General features: G+C 40.1%; 2 protein-coding genes across 3 annotated transcripts in view; one reads left to right on the top strand and one right to left on the bottom strand.

Moving 5' to 3' along the window:
* The window catches only part of ZBTB11 (zinc finger and BTB domain containing 11), a 29,448-nt gene extending 18,128 nt beyond the window's left edge, over positions 1-11,320 (top strand). Inside the window, exons 10-11 of the mRNA XM_075907696.2 lie at positions 1,114-1,289; positions 2,645-11,320. Of these exons, the coding sequence (XP_075763811.2) occupies positions 1,114-1,289; positions 2,645-3,162 (694 nt within the window). The 3' untranslated portion in view covers positions 3,163-11,320. The remainder of the gene's footprint in view (positions 1-1,113; positions 1,290-2,644) is intronic.
* A 315-nt stretch (positions 11,321-11,635) lies between these two features.
* PCNP (PEST proteolytic signal containing nuclear protein) lies at positions 11,636-25,520 on the bottom strand. Of its 2 annotated transcripts, none has more exons than XM_075907785.2 (5): positions 25,361-25,520; positions 19,695-19,915; positions 16,575-16,649; positions 13,217-13,272; positions 11,636-12,006 (listed from the first exon to the last, which is right to left on the bottom strand). In XM_075907785.2, exons 1-5 carry the CDS (start codon positions 25,413-25,415, stop codon positions 11,880-11,882), a joined length of 534 nt encoding a protein of 177 aa, XP_075763900.2. In that variant the 5' UTR covers positions 25,416-25,520; the 3' UTR covers positions 11,636-11,879. The 2 variants fall into 2 exon arrangements, with proteins under 2 accessions (XP_075763900.2, XP_075763909.2); XM_075907794.2 differs by lacking the exon at positions 25,361-25,520 and adding an exon at positions 19,939-19,994 and having other exon boundaries at positions 19,695-19,863.
* Between the last annotated feature and the right edge of the window lie 684 nt (positions 25,521-26,204).

Below are 26,204 nucleotides of genomic sequence, written 5' to 3'. Positions count from 1 at the left end.
AAGATCCAACACGTGGTTAGCAATTTAGTCTTTGTCCATGAGGCCTTTCCTGTAGGTGACAGATTAATAATTGTACTTGGAGGAGTTAGTTACATTAATTGGTTGAATACTTGTATTTCTTAAAACATTTTTTCTATTAACATGCAAATAGCACAGTCTAAGTCACTGAGACCAGAAGCAACTTTATTAGTACAGCAAAGAAATGCTATTCTGTCAAAACATTTCCTTTATATATATATATATATATATTAACAATGTACAAATAAAACCATTTTACTTAGCCAATACTTCCAAATTCAAATATAATGTAGAAAATGGCATTGGGAGGATTTTATAGGTGAAAGATGTGTGAGGGGAAGATGGGTAATACAGCAAACATAGTTATGTGGGGTACCGTACTTCTGCTAACACTAGAGTTGTAAGAAGTCGTGTAAAATGTAACTGTGTTAGAGCCAAAAATCCTAGTGGTTTCATGCCACTGCAGGTTCTGTAGTGTAACTTTTAAAAGTCATTGCAGGTCATGGAGTGGCAGCTGGCTCCCCTGGAGTGAGGCCCCACTCGGGGGAGCTGGATACCGCGAAGCGGGGTCCCTGCTGGCCCTGATCCCAGGGAACTGGCAGGTAACCATAACTGAAACGGATAAGCTAAGGCTCATATCAGCTAATTGTTTAAACGGTTACACTTTTACATTCCGACTGCACACCTCCACCCATGCCTAAATAGTATGCATCTCAAAGATAACAAAATGAACTATCAGTAGTAATGCATGTGAAACTGAAGGGGGGCTTAAGTATATGTTGGTCAAAGTTAGAAATTTTTGGTTGTTAATCTGCGTGGTTTTGCTTTGGTGGAATGGTGAGTGGAAGCTTGTGTCCATGATTAAGAAAACCTGTGATTGAAGTCTCATGGCACAATAATATTTTAAAATCTGAAACCTTTTTTCTTACATGGGCGCATCAAAATCTAACACCTTTAAACATAAAAATGGCATTCCTTTAAACTTTCCCTATTTAAAAATTAAAGGGCATTTTAAAACCATAAGATAACGTAGGCATGGGATAACGGCTTGAAGCAAGTTTTCTGTATCTAACAGGTATTCTTTTTATATTTTAGATGTAATGTGTGTGGCAAAGAATTCTATGAGAAAGCTTTGTATAGAAGACATGTAAAGAAAGCCACTCATGGGAAGAAAGGGAGAGCAAAGCAAAATCTGGAACGTGTGTGTGAGCACTGTGGGAGGAAATTCACCCAGCTGCGAGAATATAGACGACACATGAACAATCACGAGGGTACACAGAATATATATTATTTTGTCCTTTCTGTAAAAATATTAGTATTCTAAGAAATAATATGTTTAGGGTCCCCATGAGTGGTGAGCCATGAGGAAACTATGCTAGATTATCTAGTCAATGGAAAGTAGGTTCACATTCATCCTACTTTCCTACAGTCATTGGTTTTGCCCATGAAAGCTCATGATACCATACATGTTTTGTTAGTCTTTAAGGTGCTACTAGTCTATTTGTTGTTTAAGTTTTTCCTGTTACAGACTAACTTGGCTACCGCTCTGAAGCATTCATCCCATTGTTTAACATGACTTCCAAAACTTGCCATTAGAATCCTTCTGAATCCTTACAGCACTGGTCATGCAAATTTGTTAGTACAGTAGTTTACAGTAGAGACAGATCTTTAAGCATTTTGGGGACAATAACAGAACAGTTGTAATTAAAAAGTTGCCAGTATATGTAGACCCCTGAGCAGATAACAAAATTTGTATCTGGATCTACATCTATATCCAGAAAAACAGACATCTGCGGATGAGGATACCTGTGAATATAAAATGGATAGCTGCAAATTTGCAGTGTGCTAAATGTATGCATAAGCATTTCATAAGTAAGATTAGCTCCTTACTTTGAATAATTGAATAGTCTATGTACTTCTACATATAAATTGCTATATTATGGCAAAAACTACCTTTTCTTAAACATCTTACCCATAAAGGACTGGTGATAGTAAGTCTAAAATCTCATTCACCGCGGGGGTAGACATTTACATATTTGCTTATATTAAAAAAAGAAGCCCTTATAATATCCCATAATTGTGTACCATAAATCTGTAGCTGAGTGATATAGGAAGTTAGTGTTGAGATTGATGTACAACAGAATGGGTAAGGAACAATGCAAACAGTGATCTGCCTACACTAAACATAATTTTGAAATATGCTGTCTAGAGGAAATAATTTGTGGCCAATATCAAACTAGGGATTTCAGGCACAGTAGAAGATGGACACACAGGTTTGCAGAAATTAACAAAAATCAGTGGAGTAGGATTTGGTGTAATAAGGTGCCAGGCAATACATTTGGAAGAGAAATGGTATCCAACAGAAAGGCAGAATGAGACACATGGATGTATCAGTGATACTGTGTGTGTCAGCACTCCTAAGGCCACACACAGAGTATATAAGTGGCAATATAAAGTTCCAGGGCTTCTTCTGTGCCCTCACAGATCCATGTTAACTAGACATAGTCTGCGGAAGGTGGTTTGAAAACCACTGTATTAGAATGTTGTCTTTCCTGCACGGAATTTCTCATTTTCATTTACACAGATTTATGAAAAATAATCTTCATTCTCTTATTTTGATAATCAGGTGTTAAGCCTTTTGAATGTCTAACTTGTGGAGTAGCCTGGGCTGATGCACGTTCCTTGAAGCGTCATGTGAGGACACATACTGGAGAACGACCATATGTCTGTCCAGTATGCAATGAAGCTTACATAGATGCCCGGACACTACGGAAGCATATGACCAAGTTCCACAGGGATTATGTACCTTGCAAAATTATGCTTGAAAAGGACACACTTCAGTTTCATAACCAGGGGACACAGGTGGAACATGCCATCAGTATTTTAACAGCAGACATGCAAGAACAAGAAACTGAGATTAGCATTGGCAGTGAAGAGATTGAGACTGTGGTAGTGACTGGAGAAACAATTGAAGCTCTTGCAGCTACTGAGGAATGTACATCAGTATCCACTCTTTCTGACCAAAGCATCATGCAGGTGGTGAATTACGTATTGGCACAACAGCAAGGACAGAAAATAGCTGAAGTTACACAAGCTATTGAAACTGTAAAAGTAGAAGTGGCCCATATTTCAGAAACTGAGTGAATATCCTGACAGAGCAAGAAGGGTGCAGTGTTAAGTACAAGTCAAGCTAAGTACTAACTGTGAGTATTTGAGGCTTACAGTAATACTGACTTTGAGATACTGAATCTCTTATACATTGAGTTTCTTGGTCGCAGAATATCGCACAATGCACTGAGAGAAAAATGTAAAATTTCAGATACTTCAGTGCAGAGTAAGAGTTGGAAGACTGATTTCTGCACCAGTCATAATCAATTAGTAGAGAAAGGTCTAAAATAAAATATTTCCTGTGTAATGGCAGTAAGTGTCATGTTGTAAATTTTTATGGACTTTTACAAGGAAGTTGTGCTATAATTGTACAGCTGTTTCAGCAGCATTTTGCCTTTGTTTTAATATGTATATTATCAGGGTCAGTGAATGAAATTCAAGTGATGGGTTCTGTCCTCTTTTCTTTTGCTCCCCAAATCGGGGAATGGACCGCTGTGGAGTGTGTTGCCTTGTGAGGGGTTGCAAACCTGTGGTATGAGATCTTTTGCTTTTAAGTAGACTCGCTAGCTGTGTATAAATCTTCAAAGTGTGCTCCAGGAAATTTGCAAAATTAACTCCTCAGGACTGTGTGGCAGGTCAGTAAATATAATCATTATACAATGACTTGGATAACCATGTAACTATAACCAGATTTACTCAGTGAGGTCTGTTGGAGTTTGGGAAAAAAATCTGTCACTGGTGAGAAGCTACTTGCATAGTTCAACGGGATCAACAGGGCTACTCATATAAGTGTCTGCTCTTCAGTATAAACAAAGGGGTTAAGTCTGACCATGTGTGTGCAATGCTGTTTAATTTATTTTGCTAATTGTTCAGTTGTGTAAACAAAAGATTTACACTGCTTCGTTGTATTTACCCAAGGCAGGAAAACAAATGATGTAGAACTTTTCTAATTTTGTATTAAATTTGTGGAAATTTCCACATGAAAAAAGATAAGTTGTAATAGGATGCAGTTCTTTGGGAATGAGATACTATAGAAATCATCTGGTTTTCCAATCTACTGAATCACGGAGAATTGTAATTGGGAGAAGGGGTGATATGGTGGGAGTTAGTAATTTCAAAGTGAGACAGACAGTAGCATTGAATAATATGAATGTCATAGTATCATGTTAAAAACTAGGTTAGTGACAAACATGCTGGAAATCTCCAAAGGCGTATTACATGACAACTACACGAAAACACATTGAAGGCAGGCTATTAATCCTCCTCTTTGTTGGAAAAAATCTGTTTCTGTAGGTTGTTAAAATAAAATAAAGTGGAAATATTTGCCCTAATTTATTAAAGAAAATCTATGCAATGAAGTTGCTAGCATCTTTTAACCCTGTGAATGTATCCCTTGCTTTTGATAGAAGCAGAAGCCCTATCTCTTCTCCCAACTCTGCCACAAGCTCTCATACTTGATAAAATCATTGCATTATGGCCATATTGTTCTGTGTGAACTGAAGTCCTGCTAATGTGTATTAAAGAAACATATATATTTGGTATATTTGAAATTATCTTTTGGTAAGATTCAGCTCTAGCTCGAAATGAATTGAACTAAAGCAATAAGTGAGAACCAGTGTCCTCTAATCCAATATGCACAACAGGAGGAAAACAAATTACTTAAAGTACATGAGGATAGCTGAGCCCATTTTAGAGCTAGTATTCTTACATTAATTTCAGCCTGTGTGATGATATAATCTATTCTCATTCTGTAATATGCATTGAGTGTTTAATTTAAGAACTAAAACACAACATGTAGATGTAGTTTAAGTTCATGTTCTGAAATGACATAGCATAAAATGTTGCACTGCAAAAGTATTTGACGGGGTTAGATCACTGGTTCCTGCTAGATAAACCCAACAAAAATGGTTATATTACAGTTTTCTTGTGCAGTCTTTGAAACTGGCTTGCCTCATACACATTAACAAAATATGGGGCAAAATCCCTGACAAGGCATCTAAATCATTTGAGTTAATATTTTTGTAAATGTATCATCACTTAGTTAAAAGATCTCAATTTAGTAGACTCTAAAACAGACTTGTTGTGTGTTTTGCGTGCATGTAGCTAAGCTACTGTTAAAAATCATTACCTTTTTAAGAGCAATAACTTATGTAATTACATTGAATTTCTGCCTTGAGTCTGAGCTATGCTGTAGGTTTACTGTATTTCTAAGATGTCTTCTGGCAGAACCAGACATGATGACGATGTCATAATATTCACCTACACCTTGCAACCTCTTATAATTGTGCTATTTCCTAAATATTGCAATGGTGTAAAATTGCACAAAGCCTACACTTGAAAAAATACTGCTAGTTGTATTTCCCTAACACCTGTATACTCAAAAATGCCATAGACAAGCACCCTGGAGAGAGTTGTCCATCATAATATAAATGAAAAACTGAGGTAAGTGTAACAGTTCTTATAGCCATTATAAGGTGAAATGATTTTAATAGGTAAATTTTCAGTACTAGTAATTTATGCATAAGTATATATTGGTAATGTTGTGAGGAAACATGTTCCAGACACCTATTTGTAAATACTGTTTAGAACATCAATTTTATATTCAGCGTGCTACCTTACAACACAATATTTGTTAGCACTTTAATTCTTGAATAACTGTATTTATCCATCTCGCTGGAAACAAAGGAGTCTGAATTTAGAAGGGGGTAAAAAGGATAATGCTTTTTGTAAGAACAAAAGTGTTTTAATTGGCTTTATGACCTGCCACTCAATAAAATTACAAAGAAGGTTGTAACAAACAAAAAATCAAGCTAGGAATATTCAAGTTAGAGGCTATGGTACCTTTTCCTTAACATGTACAGTTGTGCCTTAATTTTTTTCAGAATGGCATATGGTAAATAGAGTATCATTTAGACTTGCAGTTCCTGGATTTGTGAGGTTGCCTGTATTTTTTTTTTAAATAACCCCTTAAATTACTCGTTTTGAGAGGTTACTAAGTTACCACAATTTGTGAAGTCAGGCCACAACCATGAGCATTTAAGATTGCTGAAGCTAGATTTTTTGTTTATAAAAACTTGAGAGAAACTCAGTCAATGTCTGAGGTATTCTTGAACATAGTAAATTCCTGAACATAGTAAATTCAATATCTTTGGTTTGTACATTGTTGTTTTGTATGGTATTAGATGTATAAAGTTATTTCTGTCATTAAATAAACTGATCTTTGCCATTAATACTTTTAAGCAACTTTCTTTTCAGAAAGAGGGAATTCCTGAATCATGTTTAATTGCAAACTACTGAAGGGACTCAGTTACTGGATTGCAGTGAACAGCTCCAGTTGTACAGTGGATGATTTTGGATGACCAGATGAACTCCTTCTAGGAGTTAGATGTGAATAAAATGAATTATAGCAATTTTACACATTTTTATTAAAGTCTCATGAAACCTTGAGGTCACTAGCTTTTTACTATGATGTGCTGGTTCCTTTCAAATGAAAGGAGAGTAGGGGAACTGCTTTATATTCAAAACCTGAATCCAGTTCCCCAGCACTCATGGCAGGCCAAGCGCCATCTAAATGATCCCTGACAGGTCTTTGTTTAACCTGCTCTTAATCTTCAGTGATGAAGGTTGTACAAGCCCCCTAGACTATTTATTCCTGTGCTTAACCTTCCTGACAGGAAGTTTTTTCTAATTCCCAGGCTTTCTGCTATATAATTTGAGGTAGGACTCTACTGCCTGTTCTGTCTCACCCAATTGAGATGTATTCAGTGCGCTTCACACTAAAATGTTCAATATGTTGCAAATTTTTGTTTTGACCGGTAACTGAAACTCTAGTTCCCCAGAAAAGACACAGTAAGGGCAGTGAATTTTCCTATCAACAAGCACTCAGGGATTTGGTTGTGAGGAGGAGAGTAGCAATTTTTAGACAGCAGTAGAAATTACTTCTGATTTGGAATAGGCAGGGAGTGAGCAATAGTAAATGGGGGTTTGAATCTTTTGTGCCCTAGCCTGCTAAATGTTAAAGCCAATTAGCTACACACTATCTCATCCCTATGTACCAGTATGTTCAACAATTGTGAATAATCGTATCCTTTTGTTAAAATTGACACTTCAGTAAGATCCACTATTCCCTTAACTTTTTTCTATGCATGCGAGGAATAAATGGGTGGCTGTGCACCCCTGGTAGAAATATGTTGCTGGCTGTGACTCTTCTGGGTGGCTGCCAGAGCACTCATTTACAGAAAACACAGGTGAGATTCAATTTTTCACTTGCAGTATTTGTTTTCCTGCACTCTGACACTGCTGAATCAGTTTATGCCATTCATATTTTGCTAATCTTTGCATTCAGCATTGCAATAGACTTGTTCTTTCATGTTTTGCCCATTAACATACTGCAGTAGTGTTTAGAAATCAATGCATAGTTTTAGTTAACAGATTATGGAATTACACATTACGTCAGTCCACCATAGTTGCTAGTTTTACAATTACCTTAGCAGTAGGATGCCAATAGACTTTTTCTATAGTGGAATTAACCATGTGGATATTAAGTTCCTATTCAAGACATGTTCTGCCCAAAAGATAGAGGCTTTTTTGCAAAATCCCCTCTTTTCCCTTATCAATTTAGCTGCTTATTTCATAAGCAAATCCACCCAAAATAAATTTTAAAAATTATATAAAGGCCAATCTTTGCCTACAGCTAGCCCCCTAACTTGAAACATTCTTTCCTGTAACCATGCAACACATCTATCATAATCAAGCCTGCACTCTACCCACCCATCTACAATAGTGATTTCATCATTGGCCCCAACCACATCAATGGCTCATTAACAGAATACCCATGTATATTGGCCAAACTGGACAGTCTCTATGGGAAAGAATTAATGGACACATGCATCATGGGGTAACCCATCTGCAGAATTTAGGCAGGAGAATAGAGTTCTTCATTCATGGTTGGCTAACTACTGTGTGAGGAAATCTGCTAGACGAGGGACTCTCAACAGGGAGTCTTCCTAGGAAGGCAGTACAAACCAGGCCAAATTTGAGTGAAAGTGGCATTGCAATTTGACACTACTTTAAACAGAGAGGTCAGGCTTTAAAAAAAAAAACCTAGGTGATATAACTCAAAAGTTGAACCCCTGCATTAGATAATTTTGTTCCTAGTTGGAGAAGGGTTGTAACTACCAAATTATGGTCCATTTTGGTACAAAGTCATAACACTTTAAAAATCTTAATGTCACATTTCAAAGGGACAATCATCTTAATTTGGTTCAGCAGAAACAGCAAGACTAACAAGTTTATTTGGGTATAAGCTTCCATGGGCTGGATGCATACATCTGACAGAGTCCAGGCCATGAAAGTTAATGCCCAAATACATCTGTTAGTCTTTTAGGTGCTACTGCACTCTAATCTCACTGTTTCCCTTCTGGTGGATATCAACATCTTTCTGAATCTGAGAGGCTTTGTGGATTGCTTGAAGAGGAAAAATTTTAGCCAAGTGCCTCTGGCATGTTATAAAGGTGCACCTCATCACTTTCTCTCTTTGGAGTGACTGAAATAGGAACAGCTAGTATGTCCATGAAAGAGCTCCATTCTCTCCACATTTAGTTTAAGGGAAGATCACCTGTTGTACCCAACATGATGTTACTAACCAACTAATTTTCCTTTAATAAAATTTTGCATTGGACTCTGCTTATCTGCTATATTTCAACATGGATCTCTTACCTAACAAAACAAGTGTTTAACTTTTGACCCTTTTCTGGAGTGAGATTGTATAATCTCCATAGAAGATTTGTTAAGCAACAATTCAAGCTCCAGTAGGAGGATGAAACTCCATAATTAAGTCCAGACTTCCAACTAAGTTAGCATAACATCAGTTTTCTTTAGGATGGAAGCTAAGATATTACACAAGCGGAGGAAGCTATTTGGCAGAAAAGATGGGATTCAGTACTAGAGGTGGTATATTCACTAGTAACCCTTTTATTGAAGGGTTGTCCCTCAAGTCAGCTGACTCCAATGAAAATCTGCAGGCTAGGGCCAGCCTATTTTCTTTAAATGTTTTTAGTTCTTGCAAAGCCTACCCTTCTATTCTATGCTAGTTTTCTGTTTAACAAATTTTACCATCATCTCATTAATTCTAATGTTCTAAAATGTACTATGTTTGTGATCATAACCCTGTTGATTTTTGGGGACAACTGCACCCTCAAGCTATAAATGGGGAACAAATGGAGATCACATGTCATCTGCTGATGGCACCTATTAACACTGTGCAAGATATTGATACTAAGGATGTTCAATTTCAATTAGTCAAGGGAGGGGCACTCATACCATTGCACCGCTCCCATAGCAATGTATGAGAGCTGGGGGTAGCTCCTGTATGTTTCAAAGAGCCGCAGTATGAACTCCCCTGCCCCTCATGGAGACAGCTCTGGGGGCAACTGATCAAGTGACTACTCGACTGACTATCCAGTAAGTTTCTGCTTATGGGGTAGTCAGCTAGTGGATACCTTAAATCAAAGAAGAAAAAACTATTTTCTTGCTGGGAGTGGAGGAGCAAAAAGATTGTTTCCTTCCTGTCTAATGTCCTACTTCCTCAAATTCTGGTCTAGCTGGGGAAAGATAGGGCACTAGCCATCCAACCTTTCAAATTAGAGCTCAAGGGCAGAAAGGCACTGTGGGGCAGGCAAATAAAACAGAGTGAATGAAACAGACAGAAGGCACATGGTGGGAAGAAGCTTTTGCCAGGAAGAAGAGGGGAATAGAGGGATGCAACAAAATCCTGATGTGTGCAATAAGCAGAAGCTATGAAGTGCACACCCCCTTGTTTATGTACAGTCTTTGTATACAAAGGATTGTACCAAAAAGCTGACTCCATTTTCTCCTAACAGGCACCACACAAAGACCCCCAACTACTGGCTAATCAGTTAGGTCAAGTAGCAATTCTACATACATTTCCATTGCTTTAGCAGGGGCATTACTTTAGACAAGTGTAACTGCATTAAAGGATAAAGTAGGTGGGTTTAATTAGTGTCCCACTCAGTCTCCATTATAGTCAACAAGCATTTGTCACTAGCTTCAATGAGGGGTATGAGACAGGAGTAGTTTAGAAGCACAGGTTTGGGTGGGGTTTTTTTGTTTGAAGTCTTTACATTCAGCCTTCAAAGAGTTTTATAAAACAATTTGCTATGAAAAAAGTATATTTTATGTTACATTTATAACAAAGCTTTTAAAGAAAATAGATACATGTATTCAATTGCATAAGACTTCAAATGAAAAGACTACACAATACAAAAATTTTAGAACTTACAAACTCAAGAGTCCAAGTAATCAGTGCTTTTCTAATCCTATAAAAATGCACTTTCGTCTCTCCTCCACTTATACTCAACTTAACATATGGAAAGAAATTAAGGGGAGGAGGAAGCAGTTAAGATGGATTCTGTTCATGAATATTCAAGAACAAGTACGTTTTACAAGCAATTGCAAACTTGAAGGATGACTGTACTAGCAGACAGTATCAGGTACCTTGGGCTCTAAAAAACACATGTAGTTAGATTTTTTTTTTTTTAAACACACAGACTCAATTTTTTAAATCTAAATGAAAATAGCTTAACAGAATTTAGACAGCCCTCAGGGTTTGAAATCCTAACAGAGCACAGTACTACTAGTGAGAGATCCTAAAAATGAAGCTCACCCATGACTGTCATTGTTCAAACCAGGTGCAAAAATTAACAGCCTACTGAAAGTTTAAGAACTGTTAAAGATACTAGTAATTCAGTAACAAATATCTTAAATCTGATACTATCCTTTGAAGCCACAAACCTATTTTAGCATCTAGAAGAGTGTTTAACGGAAGGGCTTCTTACTGCATAAAAGTACAAAAACAAAGTTATTGAATTTTTTGGTGTGGCTTTTATTCCCTTTGGGCATAAGGAAGCTATTTAATCCAAATAAGTTACATATGTTTTTGGTGGTGGCGGCTTTTCTATATTGATAATTGCTTTAGTAGCTACTTATCTAATTCAGAAGGAAATGCTAACAAGCACTATTTATACTACTAACTGAGGAGCACACTGAAACTACTGATTTACCTTTGTAGTGAATATTCTTTAGAGACTGGACCTAGTATACTGCTAAGATGCCTTCCTTAGGATGAACTAGACCACAGAGACTATTACACACTTTACATAAGGTTTCAAAGGAAGATTAGAGCTAATGCCGCTACCATGGCTAGTCAGAGCAACACCATCCCTAGGTTGTGAAGAACAAAAAGTGACTGGGAGGAATTAAGATTTCTACTCTGTCTAAATTTATGCTCAAATTAATACCCCAGTAATACTTCTAGCACAAGGCACTGCTCCCTCTCTAACAGCCATCTTAGGATCCACATATTTATCTGATGAAAGAGGGAGCTAGAAGCCAGAGTGCAGTAGCATCCAACAACAATCTTAAAGAGACAGTAACCTTTTTTGTCCATCTTACCATATTAGTTGCTATGACCCACAAAAAATTTAAAAAGTACCACTTCCAATTTCTTTATTTGTAACCTTTTGAAACTAATCACATAACTACAAAATTAGCAAATGCCTTGAAATCTGTATACAAAACATAAATTACCTCTAATTTCAAACTCAGTTATTGTACCACTCATTCCTTAGAAAAAGTGGTTCCAAATGTAAATCTCAGACCATTCTTAAAAAAGGAAACTGTTCCTTTAATGTCACACCCTGCCCTCCCCCCTCCACCAATATATCAACAGATATTTAGTCATCCTCCTCAGGGACATTTCCAAGATGAGATTTTATGTTCCGTTCCCATAGCTTCTGGTTATCAGAAAATCCATGTTTTCCTTTGTTGAAAGAATTTGGTCCTGCTGAGGTTGGTGTATCTCTGAAAAAAAGTGAGATGTGGAAATTAGTTTAATAGTTGGGAGAACTGGATATGTGATTCAGGCATTTCAGCTTCACTTTGCTGTTTCACAGCCAGCTTTTCAGGAGTGACCAAAAATTACAACTGTTGATAAGTCTTTTCGGGGGCTTCTTAAGTGAAATGAGTTTAGTTCCCTCAGTTGGTGTCCAGTGAACAGGTGTCTGTCAAGTCACCACAAGTAGCAGTGTTGTCAGCTGTCCCCAGAACTTATCCCTCCAAAATCAGCCTGAGACTCATGGCAGAGAAAAGAGGGGGACAACACGAGAGGCAAGCTGCACTGTTGCTGCCTGTGAAATACCAGCTCTATGGATTTAAAAAAAAAAAAAAAAAAAACCACACAGGATGGGCCTGTCAATTTTGCATCTTTCAATAGTAAGCTTCCAGAAAGGAATTTTTAAAAAATAAAATGTTAAATGACTTAGGTTGTGAGGCCCAAACTCAGCCCTCATCTGTGGGTGCAATGCCTTTCAAGATGTCCTGCTTACATCAGAGCCTAATTTGGCCCTGACTGACTCTGAACGATGCAGTAAATACAGAAAAATACATATAGGTATAAAGAATGTAACCTATACTCAAATTATTATCTGTAAGAGTTAAATCCCCATAAGGAGAGTGTGTTACGGTGGAGTCATACCAAACTAATTCTTATGAGGTTAAATCCTTAAAACACCTTCAGGTTCAACCCAAGCCCCTTTTTCCGTATGTAGAGGGAGTTCAAGTTCTGAACAGACTACCCTAGTCTGGGAATATTTATATTGTGAAGGGTAAAACCAGACTGGGGCTAGGAAAAATCTGAGTTAAATAGTTAGACAAAAAAATGAGGAAGAACAGATGTAATTTGCTTCTTGTTTTAGTAACAACCCAGATTTCAAATTAGCTGCATCCAAATTTCTATCCTGTGGGAGGAAGAGGTAGGATCTCTCTCATTTCATTCTAGCAAACCTAAGATGGTATTTAAATGGGTGCATAACTGCAGGCCAGCATTTAGCCACAAGTGAAACATAAAAGGAATTCAAGTTTACACTGTCTCATTTCTGCAAAAACTGACACTACAGCTACACTAATTTGTTCGCCCTCCATACATTTCTGAACCATATGTAGGACTATCCTTCCCCACACAATCAACTCGTCTCCCACCTTCTTTGGAAAAATGAGGTTAAAGCTGATCTACCTTCCAATATTCTTCATGCGCATCTTTGCTTCTGGAGGCATTTCTTCTGGTTCACTCTAGTTACAAAAAGAGCATGAATGTTAGGGCATATTTTCAATTTTTATTCTTCAATGTTGAACATTCAGAAGCCTAGCATGAAACGGAGCTAACTACCCATCAGAAAAATGTGTTAAAACACAGTGGCTCTAGTCTGTAAAGTCATGAACAGCAATGAAGGAGGTTGCCTCTGATAAGTTGATTCATACTATGAAGGACGCTTATTCATATCCAATAAGATGCCAAATATGCAGTACAACTCTTATCAACAGCTACATTTTGTTAGTTATCACCTTTCACCATTTGTCCCCAGAGCAAATATGCCCATTAAATTAGCATATGTTATATCACCACCATGTAAACACCTGAAAGTGCTCTCATGACCATTTAACATTCTGTAATCATAGGGTCCAAGAAGTGGCAATGACACTCAAACATCAGGAAAATCTTAGAAGAGGAATAACACTGATGTCACCCTTAAAAGATTTCTTTCCTGCATCTCCTCTTCTATCCACCTATCAATTTTCTTTTCTTTTCCTATGTACATGGATCAGCTGTGTGGCAGCTGCCCCTTTGAAACTGCCACCTCCACACATTTCAAAGGGGCAGTGGGACACAGAGTCAACTGGGGAGTCCCCAGCTGACCACAGGTTCTGGGGGAAATACCACATGGAACCTGGGGTCAGCTGGGGAGTCCACATGGCACTCCCCTGGAACCTGGGCTCCATAGCAGCTGCCCCTTTGAAAAGCGCGGACTCCCCAGCTGACCCTGGATTCCAGGAGTAGTGCCACAGGGAGCCTGGAATCAGCTGGGGAGTTCCCAATTGATCCCTGGCTCCATTGCAGCTGCCCCTTTGAATCGCACAGAGGCTGCATTTTAAAGAAGCAGCGACTGCACAGCAGATCCACCTATCAGCTGTGCAGCAGCTGCCTTGGGGTTTCAAAGTAATGCTTATCGGATTGTTGACTAGTCTTTAACATCCCTAAAACAGATAATATAGCATTTCACAAGAAAGAGGGCCAGATGGGAAATGGACTGACAACTGAAAAGCACTTTTGCAATATGTGCATAAGTGATCCACTCCATTAGGGATGTAAGCAACTAGCCGACTATCCAATAAGCAAATGCTTATCTGACAGTCAAGTAGTGACTAAGGATTTTAAGGACTAGTCAACTATCTAACTTCCCTTCCGTGTTTCAAAGAGGCAGCTCTGCACAGCTGAGCCTAGGCGCAGCTGTGTGGCGTTGCTCATTTGAAACTCCAAGGTGGCATTTCAAAATGACCCTTTGGAGCCCAGGATCAGCTGGGAATCCCCAGCTGACCGCAGGTTCTGGGGGAAATACCACATGGAACCTGGGGTCAGCTGGGGAGTCCCCTGTTGACCCCAGCTCCGTGTGGCATTTCAAATTGGCAGCGCAGCATGGAGCCCCGGGGTCAGTGGAGGACTGAATCCTTCGCTGACCCCAGGCTCCATGCTGCGTTGCGGCTTTGAAATGCACCAGAGCCCCTGCTGGGGACTCTTGTACATTTAAAGACTGGCGTGCCCGCGTGCAGCCCAAAGTCAGCGGGACTTCCTGCTGACCCCAGGCCGCACAAGGAGTTCCGCATTCCTCCTTTGAAATGTACAAGAGTCCCCAGTGGAGGCTCTTGTTCATTTCAAAGGAGGAATGCAGAAGTGCCTATCAACTAGTCAATTAACCAATATTTAACATCTTTAGTAGAGACGTGACTAGTTGCTTCCCCCACCCTCCCTTGCTGCCTATCAGATAATCACATTTTAAAACCCTTACCCGGTGTTGTTCATTCGCAGCTTCTGGCAAACAGAGGCTAGGGGGCACCATACCTGCCCATCCCAGCTAACAGCCACTGACAGAGCTATTCTCCATGAACTCATCTAGTTCTCTTTAGAAATCCTGTTCTAGTCTTGGCCTTCACAACAGCTACCATGTGTTGTGAAAAAAATACTTCCTTTAGATTGTTTTAAACCTGCTGCTTATCAATTTCATTTGGTGAGCCTTAGTTCTTGTTATATATTCCTTATTATAACACACTTCCTTATTTTCTTTCTTCACACTAATCAGATCTCCGCTACGACTCCCCTTTTCCAAGCTCAAAAGTCTTAGTCTTATAAATACTCCTTCACATCCCTAATCCTTTTTGTTGCCCTCTTCTGAACGCTTTCCAATTCAAATGCATATTTTTTGAGGATTCCACATCTGCATGCAGTATTTAAGATGTGGGCATGCCATGGATTTAGAGGGGGCAAAAAAGATGTTTTCTGTCTTATACTTTATTCTTTTCTTAACACTTCCAAACACTGTTTGCTTTTTTGAGTGCTGCTTCATACTGGTGGATGTTTCCAGAGAATTTCCCACAATGACACCAAGATCTCTTTAAGTGGTAACAGAACTACTAACTGTTGTTAGGAACCTATCATTTACATCAGCTTCTGTACTAACTCACTGGAAAATAATTAGATACCAGTTTTTATAAAAAGCAGCATTGAGACTTTGAACTGGTTTCCTGCAGGTCATTTTGAAGATCTGGGCTCAAATTCCGTAAGTGAAAATGACATTACTAGCCTCTTTTTCTAGTGAAATTTTATTAACATTTCTAGTCATCACACATACTGACCTGTCAGTTAACTGACCATTTATTTTTATATCTAAGCTCTGCAATTAGTGTAAAGTATGGGTGCTTAGTAGCTGTGACAAAGCCTTGAACGAATGTGGTTTAACTGGAAAGAACAGTTCTGGAAGGTAACTTCTAAAAGTCGTCTTTGAAAAAAAAAAAAAAAAAGACCATAATTATCAGGAATGGCGCTAACTGGAATTATCAGAACACTAATGATCAAGAATAGCTTAAAGCAGTGGCTGAAGTCATATAGGTTCTGATCATTAAAAGGATAAACTCTTAAGTTCATTGCTAGTACCTGCTGTCCAGTGTTGGAGCCAGCCACTGTAGGTTTGAGCACCCCAGGTATAGTCCTGTTGTAATCATCTGAACAGTGCTTATAACTGTGCATTACTATCTGGGTGCGATGATTGTTTAGGCATTTAAGGCACATTTGGAAGAGTCCCTATAAGTATCATTCAACCTTTAGATTTAATAAAGAAATTTATGGTTGAATTGGTTTTGTTTTTGTTATTACTATTAAATAATGAAATAATAAATTCCAACCATCTGTTTAAGGGAAACACTGGATCAGTTCTAAACTGTAGTACATTGGCCTTTTTTGTGGAGAAGCTTACAGAGTACTTTACTCATACTGCTCAACTTCCCTCTTTAGTGAATGAAGCCATCATGTGGCATTTACTTACATCATCATCTTCATTGAACACTGCTGCTACAGAAAGTGTTTTTGGAGCAAGGGTAGGAGCAGGCTCTTTAGGTTTCTAAAAGATAGAAAATACACCAAATAAAATCAGACAAGTCTGTTTACTTGACTAGCATCCATTTAACCTTTCAAAAGACTTTTAAAAATGGAATTCATTAAAGATCTTCACTGAAACTGAAGTAATTTTTAAACACATTCATACATTGATTTCTAACTGGATAAGCTAAAAGTCAAGACAATTCTTTAAATCTGGCAGAAAGCAGTTTTCTAATAGAAGATTCAAGGGAGCATAGTTTTTTGCAAACATAATGCAATAATGCACCTAGACACTTATGCACAAAATGGGAAATTAAATCCACATTTCAGCAGTTTATGGCAACTACAGGCAGTCCCCGAGTTACGCGGATCCGACTTATGTCGGATCCGCACTTACGAACGGGGCTCTCTCGCCCCGGAGCTCGCAGGCAGCGGGACCGCCCAGAGCGCAGCAGTCCCGCCACCTCAACCTCCGGGGCGAGAAAAGCTGCTCCGGGTTCCCCTAGTCTGCTGGGGACCGTCTCCAGCAGACCAGGGACACCTGGAGCAAAGCCGGGGAGGAGGAGGGGTCCCGTGCCTCTGAGGCTTTGCTCTGGCAAAGCCTCAGAGGTGCGGCACCCTGCCGCCGCTGCGGCTTTACTCCCCGTGTCCCTGGTCTGCTGGGGCGCAGCTAGTGCGCCCCCCCCCCCCCAGCAGACCAGGCTTTTGTTGTGGACCCTGGGGTAGAGCAGCTGGGGTGCTGCTGGGTTGGTCCTGCACGGACCTACCTGGCAGCCCAGCTGTTCTGTCCCAGGCTCGAGATTCAGCCGCTGTTGAAACTGATCAGTGGCTGATTCCAGGAAGCTGGGGGCAGAGCAATTCTGCCTCCAGCTTCCTGTAGTCAGCCCCTGGTCAGTTTCAGCAGCAGCGGCTGAATCTGGAGCCAGTTCCGACTTACATACAAATTCAACATAAGAACAAACCTATAGTCCCTATCTTGTATGTAACCCGGGGACTGCCTGTATGTAAAAGAACACAAGATTTGACCATGTGACATGTGTTCTTTATTCCCGATGACAGATGAAAATACTCCTGTGTGGTAACACTGGGAGGTCGAGTATGTTTGTCTTTGTACTTTAATAGCTCTTAATATTTTTATTGATTGAATAATCAAGTGCTTTTTAACTAACATTTCCAATTCAAAAGCATAAGGTAGCAACAGACTGTTTCACACAGGAGGTCTTTGTTGACAAAAAGCTCAGTTTTAATATAAAGATGATTATGCTTCCCAGCAGACACACTTCCTCTATTCAAAGTATATGAAGCCATCAAAACCTAAGTTGATGAACTCTATAATGCAAGAGGAATCACAATTTATGACTCCAAAGGAAAATAAGATGAAAAAGTTAAACTGCTGATCATTACTGATTTATATAGCACCATCCTGCTTTAGGGTACAATGTTTCCCCACTTCTGTAGTCTGATGGTGAAATTCAACATACATTAACACTGGTTACATATAATATTAGGTATTGGGGAGCGACAGGATTAGGTTCAGTATGTAGATGCATCCACATCTATGCATTATCTTGCCTGGAAAGAACAATTACTCTAAAAAGTTTACCTTGCCCAGAGCTATCAGCACAGACCAGTAGGAAAAGCCAGGGATCAAATACAGATGCAAATATAGTTGCAAGCCTTAGTACGCTGAGGCCAGGTCGACACAGATGGAGAAAACTGATGCAAGATATGCAACTCTAGTTACAAGAGCTGCGTAGCTGGAGTCAACATACCTTGCATTGATTTTCTGAGGTGGTGCCAGAATGGAAGGTTGACAGGAGAAACAGTCAACTTCTGTTAATCCTTGTAACTGCAAGGAGTTCCAGGGTCGACAGGTACACCCTGAGCATTCAATTTAGTGGATCCTTACTAGACCCATTAAATCGAACACTGGAAGATCACTCTCGAGAGTTCTGATCTTCCAGAAGTGAAGACAAGCCCTTAGTCACTAAAATAAGCCAGCTGGAAATATTATGAGCCTTTTGAACTTGCTTAGTTTACTCAAAAGGCATCTGTGTCAATTTCTCAAGGACTGGGTTTACTTTATTGTGTATGTTCTAAAATTTTGTTTCGTTTTTCTGATTTGAAAGCAACATGCCTTTGGAAAAACATACTACTGAGCAATCTTTTACCTTCTGCTGGTTTGTAAAATGCAGACAATTATAGAAGTCTTGAGGAGAGAGATTGAACTTAACCTACAACGTACACTTCATTATGATATCAGAGAACTGTATAAAAAAAAGTAAAGACGCCAATGCTTGCCTGTCCCAGAATAGTGAACAGTGAAGCACATTAGTCAATGAGGAAAGTAAATATCCATTTGATTGGCAACTGGAAACTTCTTCAATTTAATTTAATATGTCCATATAAACAGGCAAGAATTATCAAATCTGTCGTGGACAGCAGGAAGATTAGGATTCTTTGAAATGCGGTATGGTAATGAGTCCCTCTTCCTGTACATGTGGATACTGATCTCAGCAGCAATGACAACATTCCAGGATCTTTAAATCAATCCGCCAAAGAGGCATTTGTATAAGTTAAACTAACTGGACTTATGAAAGAAGCAGCAAGAGAGAAAATATTTTTTCCAAAGCAAAAATAATATCCTTGAAGTTAAAGATGGCAAAGAATTACCAGTCCTCTCACAGGTGTCAGTGAAAGATGTAGCGCTTAGTCCAGTCTAGTTATAAGTGTCCTGAGCACTGAAGTTTCTACACTGCCCATGGGAAACTATTCTAGGCTTGGATATTGTTAGACCATTATGTCAGATATTCACGGACAATCAAGGGTTCATTTTCTCCAATTATTCTTGCTCTCAGACAATTCTACACAATTCTTGTTGGCATTACACCCTTCAAACACTTACTAGAACAAAAGGATAGGCTCTACAATTCTTCCCCATATGTCAACATCAATATTTTTAGTTAATCTCACTGCATGATATTTCATTAGCTTTCTCTAAAAGTCAGTCCCTCAAACATACTCCCATGGTCTTACGTTTCACTTAAAAATAAATCAAACATCTTACATTTGCTCCAAGTTTGATGGATATTGCAGGTGCCTTCTTTGCTGTCTGACTGCCTATGGCAAATCCAAATTTGGACATTTTGGCAGGAGCGGGCTTTGTGGTGAAATCTTCAGCTTCTTCATCAGCTACCCGTTTCTCTGCGCTGCGACTCGAACTTTCCCCTCCATTACTGGAAGAAACAGTCTTAGTTTTCACAGGTTTTTCTGCCTCTTCTTCAGGTCCTGGTGAAGTCGAAACAACTTACCAAGATGAGCTATTTTTGCTGAGCAGATTGTTGGGTGCAGCAACCTCATAAAGCATTGTTATGGGGAGGGTTATTACAGTGCCAGCAGTCTCTTCCACTGCTGCATATACAGCAGACAGCACATAAATACAAACAGTGAAAGAAACTGCAAGCACTTAACTAAAGCAGTACAAAAAAATCTCTACATTACACAAGTCTGAAAAAGCAACAAAGCATCAGCTCATAATTAATATGGGTCTGAAAGATTATCTAGAGAGCTGCATTTAATTTTATAAACAATCATCTGAGGTCTAGGTTGCAGTTGCACAAGTTAACATTTCACATCTGGAGGTTCCAGTTTCAAATCTAGTATACACAATTTAATTTTAGATAATATATTAGATTTCTTTACATAAGGATGCCCACATCTGTCTACAGGATCCTTTAGCAGATCATTAAAAGCATACAAGTATCTGAGACTTGAAGCTTCAACCTAATTATTTCTAATCACTATTAGTCCACCTCCCTCAATTCCATACAACTGGGAAGTCCATCTGAGAAGGGGAATCAGCACCAGAAGAGCTAATTGAAGTGAAGTGCTTTTGAAAAGTTTATATTATCCCTGGGTTTGCACCAAGTCATAGGAAATGCCCTTTTCCTGCATAAGTGACCCATGAAGCAAAGAACGGACATCACACTTGTGCTCATATACAGAACTCTCTCCACTACACCAATGGTCTTTGGAAATTTTACTGTGCTCCTGGAGCTGGTGAAACAGTACACACAAGGGCACAGCCTGTTACCTGCCGCAAGAGCAGGAGGAAGAGAACAATTGATGAAGAATGAACAGAAAAGGCATTTCACATTAGTGGCCGGAGAACTATATAACCAAGTTGGTACTGAACTAGGTCCCTTGCCACAAAGGAAAGCAGGTGATGGGAGCACCACACAGGCATCAAATTCAGACCCCGAGCGAAGGGATTGCCTTACACTGCTCACTACAATTATCAGCAACCATGTGGAAAAAAACAGCAGTTCAAAACTAGGGGTGATTCCAAGGTTGCAGACTCAGGGGAAAGAAACAAAAATCCAGAGAAACAGAGGGAATAAAGAAACAGAGAAATCTACAAAAGGGGACATCATGCTGTTCTAGCATAAAAGAAGTCTTTAAATGACATTCATCTTAGATCTTAAACATGATACTTCCACAATACAGCCCTACTATTTTTCTTAAATGCTGATGCATGTTGCCCATCCGTATCCTTCATCTATGTATAAATTTCCCTGCCATGCTTCCCAAGTCATACAAACTGCACATCCATCATATTTCTTGCCTGGGCAGCAAGACATATCTTTATCTCACTGTATCACTCAGCAAAACAATAACCAGATGCTAACAATAGTTATTTACCCTTGAGACGATAATAGTGAAACTGACTAGGAGCTCAATGCTAATTAGTTTCACTATGCATGAGTAATACTAGCCTGTGCTGCTACTCAACTCCACCTAGGAAGAGAGAAGTAAAAGCAAGGGGGAAGGGAGGGGGGAAGAAAAGGATAAACTTACAGACAAGACACACAGAATCCAGGAGGAGACAATGAAAAAATTACTTAAGAATAGCAATGTTCAGAGTTCTAATGCTATTCCATTTGACATTTTTAAATATACATTACGGGATAATTTTTCCAAGTGTGCCTTAAAGCAGCCCTATGTGCAAAGAAGTTTTTTGTGTAATTAACCAAAGTTTTCATTTCTAAAATTCAGAAAATGATAGCTTGGGATATAGAACGCTATATTAACTAAAAATCTTTCAGTCACAAAAACACCACTGCACTTGGAATACACTGTCTTGCCAATAGACCATAAAAGACTTTCTAAAAATGCTGAAAGAAATATTGGTCTCTAACACTGTCACAAAGCTTACTATAGACAGCCAATGTCCAGATAATTAAGCTGAAGTCCAAATCAGTAAAGCGTGGAAGGCAGAAGTCAGTTTTAGCTACTACACTCAGCTGTCCAAATTAACTGGAAGGAAAGGAAGACCCGGGAATCTCACAACAAACTCAAATATAGGATTACTCTGGGGAGAAAACCCTTGCTGGTTTGCAGGCTATGGATCACAAACAAAAGGAAGGAAGGATGAAGAGCCAGCAGGATTTTATATTATTGCTTTTTTAAAAAAGCATTTTCTCAGTCAACAGTCTGGCAGGCTAATTCTCTTTATTGTGTTATTCTCTTCTCTTTCATTCCTCATTCTGGAATTTTTCTTGCTTTATCGGAAGGAATAGAAGCTAAGGCAGTGGGTTTATTGCTGACAAGCAACATGTAAATGTTGTTTACAAGAGCAAAACAAAGTGATGTGTATTCCTGTAAGAGTCTATGAGGAATAACTGAAAAATGATTATTCAGATCTGACACAACTAAGAAAAAAAGCATGCAATTATTCATCAGTGATTACAACATGCCTGAACTCTGTTTGAGAATTCAATTTCTGGCAATTATTCAAGAAATTGCCATTTTAATGGCACTTATTCAAGAATTCAAGTCTGGCAAGTTGACTATGCAGTGTTTCAGTGTTGGCTGAGGTTGGATTATAGTTTTATTAGTATTTCAGGATTGGCAGAAGTTACCTGAATTGGAAGTTTAACCAAAATTGATGAGTCTTCTCTGAATTTATTCATGAAAAAGTACATCTTTTTCACAAACAAGAAAATTACAATTGCATTTGAATCTTAGCTATTTCAAGAGATCTTCTTGCAAGTGCCCATATGTAATATTTCAGGTAACTGATAAATATGGCAAGTACTTAGGTCCTGTTCTGAAATTGTGTGCATCTCCCTCTTAAGAATGTAGGACTTGATTCTACTGAAAAATCTTGCAGAAATCAGCAGATGGGCTTGCATAATCATGCCAATCAGTTTTCTAAAAAAAAATAAAAATAAAAATGCAGCAATATGCACTGAATATCACTGCAACAAGATAGAGCCCTTCATTGTCACTACATATAGAATTTTGGTGCCGCCAGATCTTAGAACCACAATACCATTATACATGGGACAACATTAGTACAGAATAGGAAAAGGTGTATGATGATGATTTTCTGGTCTCTAAAACCTCCTGTGTGTCCCCTACACATTCTCCTATTCTCTCAACCCTAACCCCCCCCCCCCACTTTAAGTCTTTTTGTAAGGACCTCTGAGCACCTTCCTATAAAGCCACAGAAAGCCAAACTATGTATTTTAACGTTATTTAAACCCTTCTAGGGCCCCAAACACTATAAGAAAGCATAGTATAGATACGGGGGAAAACACTAGTAGGAGCATGTATCATAAAACATGTCCGTTTTGCCTTTCAAGAGTGTGATTTTTTACAAAGGAGAACAGCTTACTCATTCAGAAAGGGCAAAAAAGAAGCTCTGCCCAGAACAACTAAATCATTATATTTAAAAATTATTAAATTAATGGCCAACCTGGAATACTGATAACCTGAAGCTGAAATCAACTTCAGCTGTATGCAAGGGTTGCCCTCTCTCTGTCTGCGCAGTTCCCCACCGACCCCACCCCAGACCCCTCATAGCCCCCCTTCTGGTACGCAGGCATATCTGATAATCCAGCACCCCCTGGGTCCTAAAGGTGCTTGATTATCAGAAGTTTACTGTAGCTGTGATCATTGTGGGAGGTAGAAAGAGAGGTAGAATTATATTAGAAAAAATGACAGCACAAAAACTCGAATGTATAGTGAAATTTAGAGAAGCTAAAAAATTTCACTTGAGGACACCCAGAAAAGCTTTGCAATGAGAAGACTAGCTTCTGGCTTTCTTATTTGTTACCTACAGAAATAAAGTACTGGAGGGAAACCTCCACTGGGCTACTTTAAACAGGAGTGCAGGACCACTGGATGCCGGACAATTGGAGTTTTACTGTATTTTGATAGTTTCTCAGACCTGTGCTTGGTTTTTAGGTCATAGCTAGCTAGAGGAGTGTTGAAGAAGAAAACTCAATTGCAAGTCGACAAGGACATGTAAATGAGCAATTTGTGGGCAAAGTTGTGAATTCTGGACTTCAGTGTAGGACTATTAAGAGTCAAATTTTTACAAAAGCACTTCCCACCTAAGTTCATTTTGGGAGGCTTTCAGTAACTCAGGGGAAAAAAGGATTTCATATCAGTTTCCAAAGAGTAAGGAATAAGGAATAACTCCAGAGTGTTGGCCAACTTTTCATTTCTAATTAAAATAATATTCTTCTGACCCTGGTTACATGTGGCCCATTGAAAACTACATATCTACAAAACTAGTTAGTCACTGAATTACTAGCATCTAATTTACTGTTTCCTAAATCACTGAGGTTTAAGGAACTACCCAAAAACAAATGTTTGTGTACAGATAATCTGTAAAAAGGACTAAAATCACAATGCTTATGTGCCTATCTGAAATTTTACAAGCTGCTACCAAAAAAGAAGTATAACATCTGAAGCAGCATGTAAGGAATATGTTAGTTTACCAAGAACTGTAGAGGTACTATCAAAATATTAAAAAAAAAAACCAAAAAACCACCTGATCCTTAAGAGCTAGAGGTATTATAGAGCCTTTGGAATTTCAATATACACGATTTCTCTCAATATACGTTACAGAGGCTCATCAGGCAGTTTGGTTAAAAATTATGCGTGTTTGTTTACGCAAGTTAATCTACGGGACACTTTATGTAAAACTTAAAGCGTCAGGAAACGTGACAAATACTGACATTCCTTGACACTACTAAACCAAATCCTGCCATATTCATCCAGGCAAGATTCCCACTGAAGGACAGAAACTTTACCTAGTTAAGTAATGGAGGAGCAGATCCACTGACTTTAAAGATGAAGTTTAACTACCAGGTGCAATCCAGTATGAGCAGAGCACACAGGGGCCATTTTCCCTCAATTCGAGTAGCAAAATAAAACCAAAAGCCTATGACGAGGTACGCCACGAGACATCATTTCGAAGATGCGGGTACTACATTAATTGAGATCAGGTGGCCTAGCGGCCTTACCGCATCAAAGGCGGATGACCCAGCCCCTGCTGTCCCTCCCCAGCCAGACAGTCCCGGGCCCCAGCGGGTCGGTCCCAATCAGCGCAGGTGACACCCCCACGCCGCTGCCGCAGCCCAAGGACCTGCCACGCCCCGGCCCCCGCGCGCCTCCCTCGCTAGGGGAAAAAACCCGCCAGCCAGGGCCGGTCCGTGACTCACCCCACGCGGCCGGTCACGCGCGGGCCGCTACCGGGAGCCCGACGCTGCTCCCTGGCTGCGCGCCCGAGAGCGGAGCAGCAGGCCGGGCTCTGAGCAGCCCAAGACCGCGGCCTCCACCCTCCCCTGCCCCCACTCGGCCCCCTCCCCTGCCCGATCTGGGGTCTCCCCCCCCCGCGGGGGAGGGGGTGGGACGGGGCGAGCGGCGCTGTGTGTTCACCTCCTTCCGCCTGCGGCTGCTTCAGCGCCTCCTCTCCCGCTTTGCTGTCCGCCATTTTCCCCCGCCGCCTCCCCCCGAGCCTGCGCAGTAACCTCCTTTAGGCCTGCCGCTTCCTCCCGCTAGGCAGAACGTGCCCCTGCAGCGGCGCGTGCCCAAGGCGGAAGCGGTCAGCGCGTCACGTGTCTCAGGGCAGCGGCGCTTCTGATTACACACCCCGGTGCGTCTAAACTCAGGGCAAACTGACTTCCGGTGTGCGCCACGCTGCTGCTGAGGGCCAAGGAGTGTAATAATCAGCTCCCTGATTGGTTACGAGGAATGGCCGCCTCCTAACCAATCAGAGTTCCACTTGGGAAAGGTGCTTGGCCCTGGACATGTAAAGGGCCAGTCCTACAGGCGGTAGAGTACCGCACAGGTTTTTGTGCCACGCTCGGCTCGTAAGGGGGAGACAGCCAGAGCGACACACGCGGTGCCTCCCGCTCCTGGCAGCAGACGGGAGAGCCTGCTGCACTGTCCCAGCTAGCCTCCCTTGCCCCTTGTGCGTTACACACAATTAAGCCAACCCCGCTCCTCTGAAGAAGGGGGCTGTGCCCACAAGAGCTCCTGCTACCAGCTACATGTTTTGTTAGACTGTCCAGTGCTACCAGACCATTTGTTGTTTTTTAAGTTTATCCTCTACGGACTAACTCAGCTACCCCCTGAAGCTTACAAATCCTAAGGCAGCCCAGGAGTTGGGTTCTGAAACCACAAGGCAGCCAGCAATGAGCCCAGACGAGCCAGGCTTGGCCAGACACTACTACAGAGCCAACTGACCCAAAAGCTGAGCAGGTCCCCGGACAGACCATGG

Source organism: Pelodiscus sinensis, chromosome 1 (assembly GCF_052426305.1).
Source record: "Pelodiscus sinensis isolate ZL-2025 chromosome 1, ASM5242630v1, whole genome shotgun sequence".
NCBI classification, from domain to species: Eukaryota; Metazoa; Chordata; order Testudines; family Trionychidae; genus Pelodiscus; species Pelodiscus sinensis.
The sequence above is the reverse complement of the archived record's forward strand: the minus strand, read 5'-3'. Positions and strand labels throughout refer to the sequence as shown.

What these genes read in the sequence shown, in the direction of transcription:
- PCNP (XM_075907785.2), bottom strand. Translation starts at nt 25,415, where the DNA reads ATGGCGGACAGCAAAGCGGGAGAGGAGGCGCTGAAGCAGCCGCAGGCG. An exon ending in GCAGCCGCAGGCGGAAGGAG is followed by an intron (nt 19,916 to 25,360) that starts GTGAACACACAG and finishes CGACTTCACCAG; the next exon opens with GACCTGAAGAAGAGGCAGAA. An exon ending in TGTTCAATGAAGATGATGAT is followed by an intron (nt 13,273 to 16,574) that starts GTAAGTAAATGC and finishes TTTTGTAACTAG; the next exon opens with AGTGAACCAGAAGAAATGCC.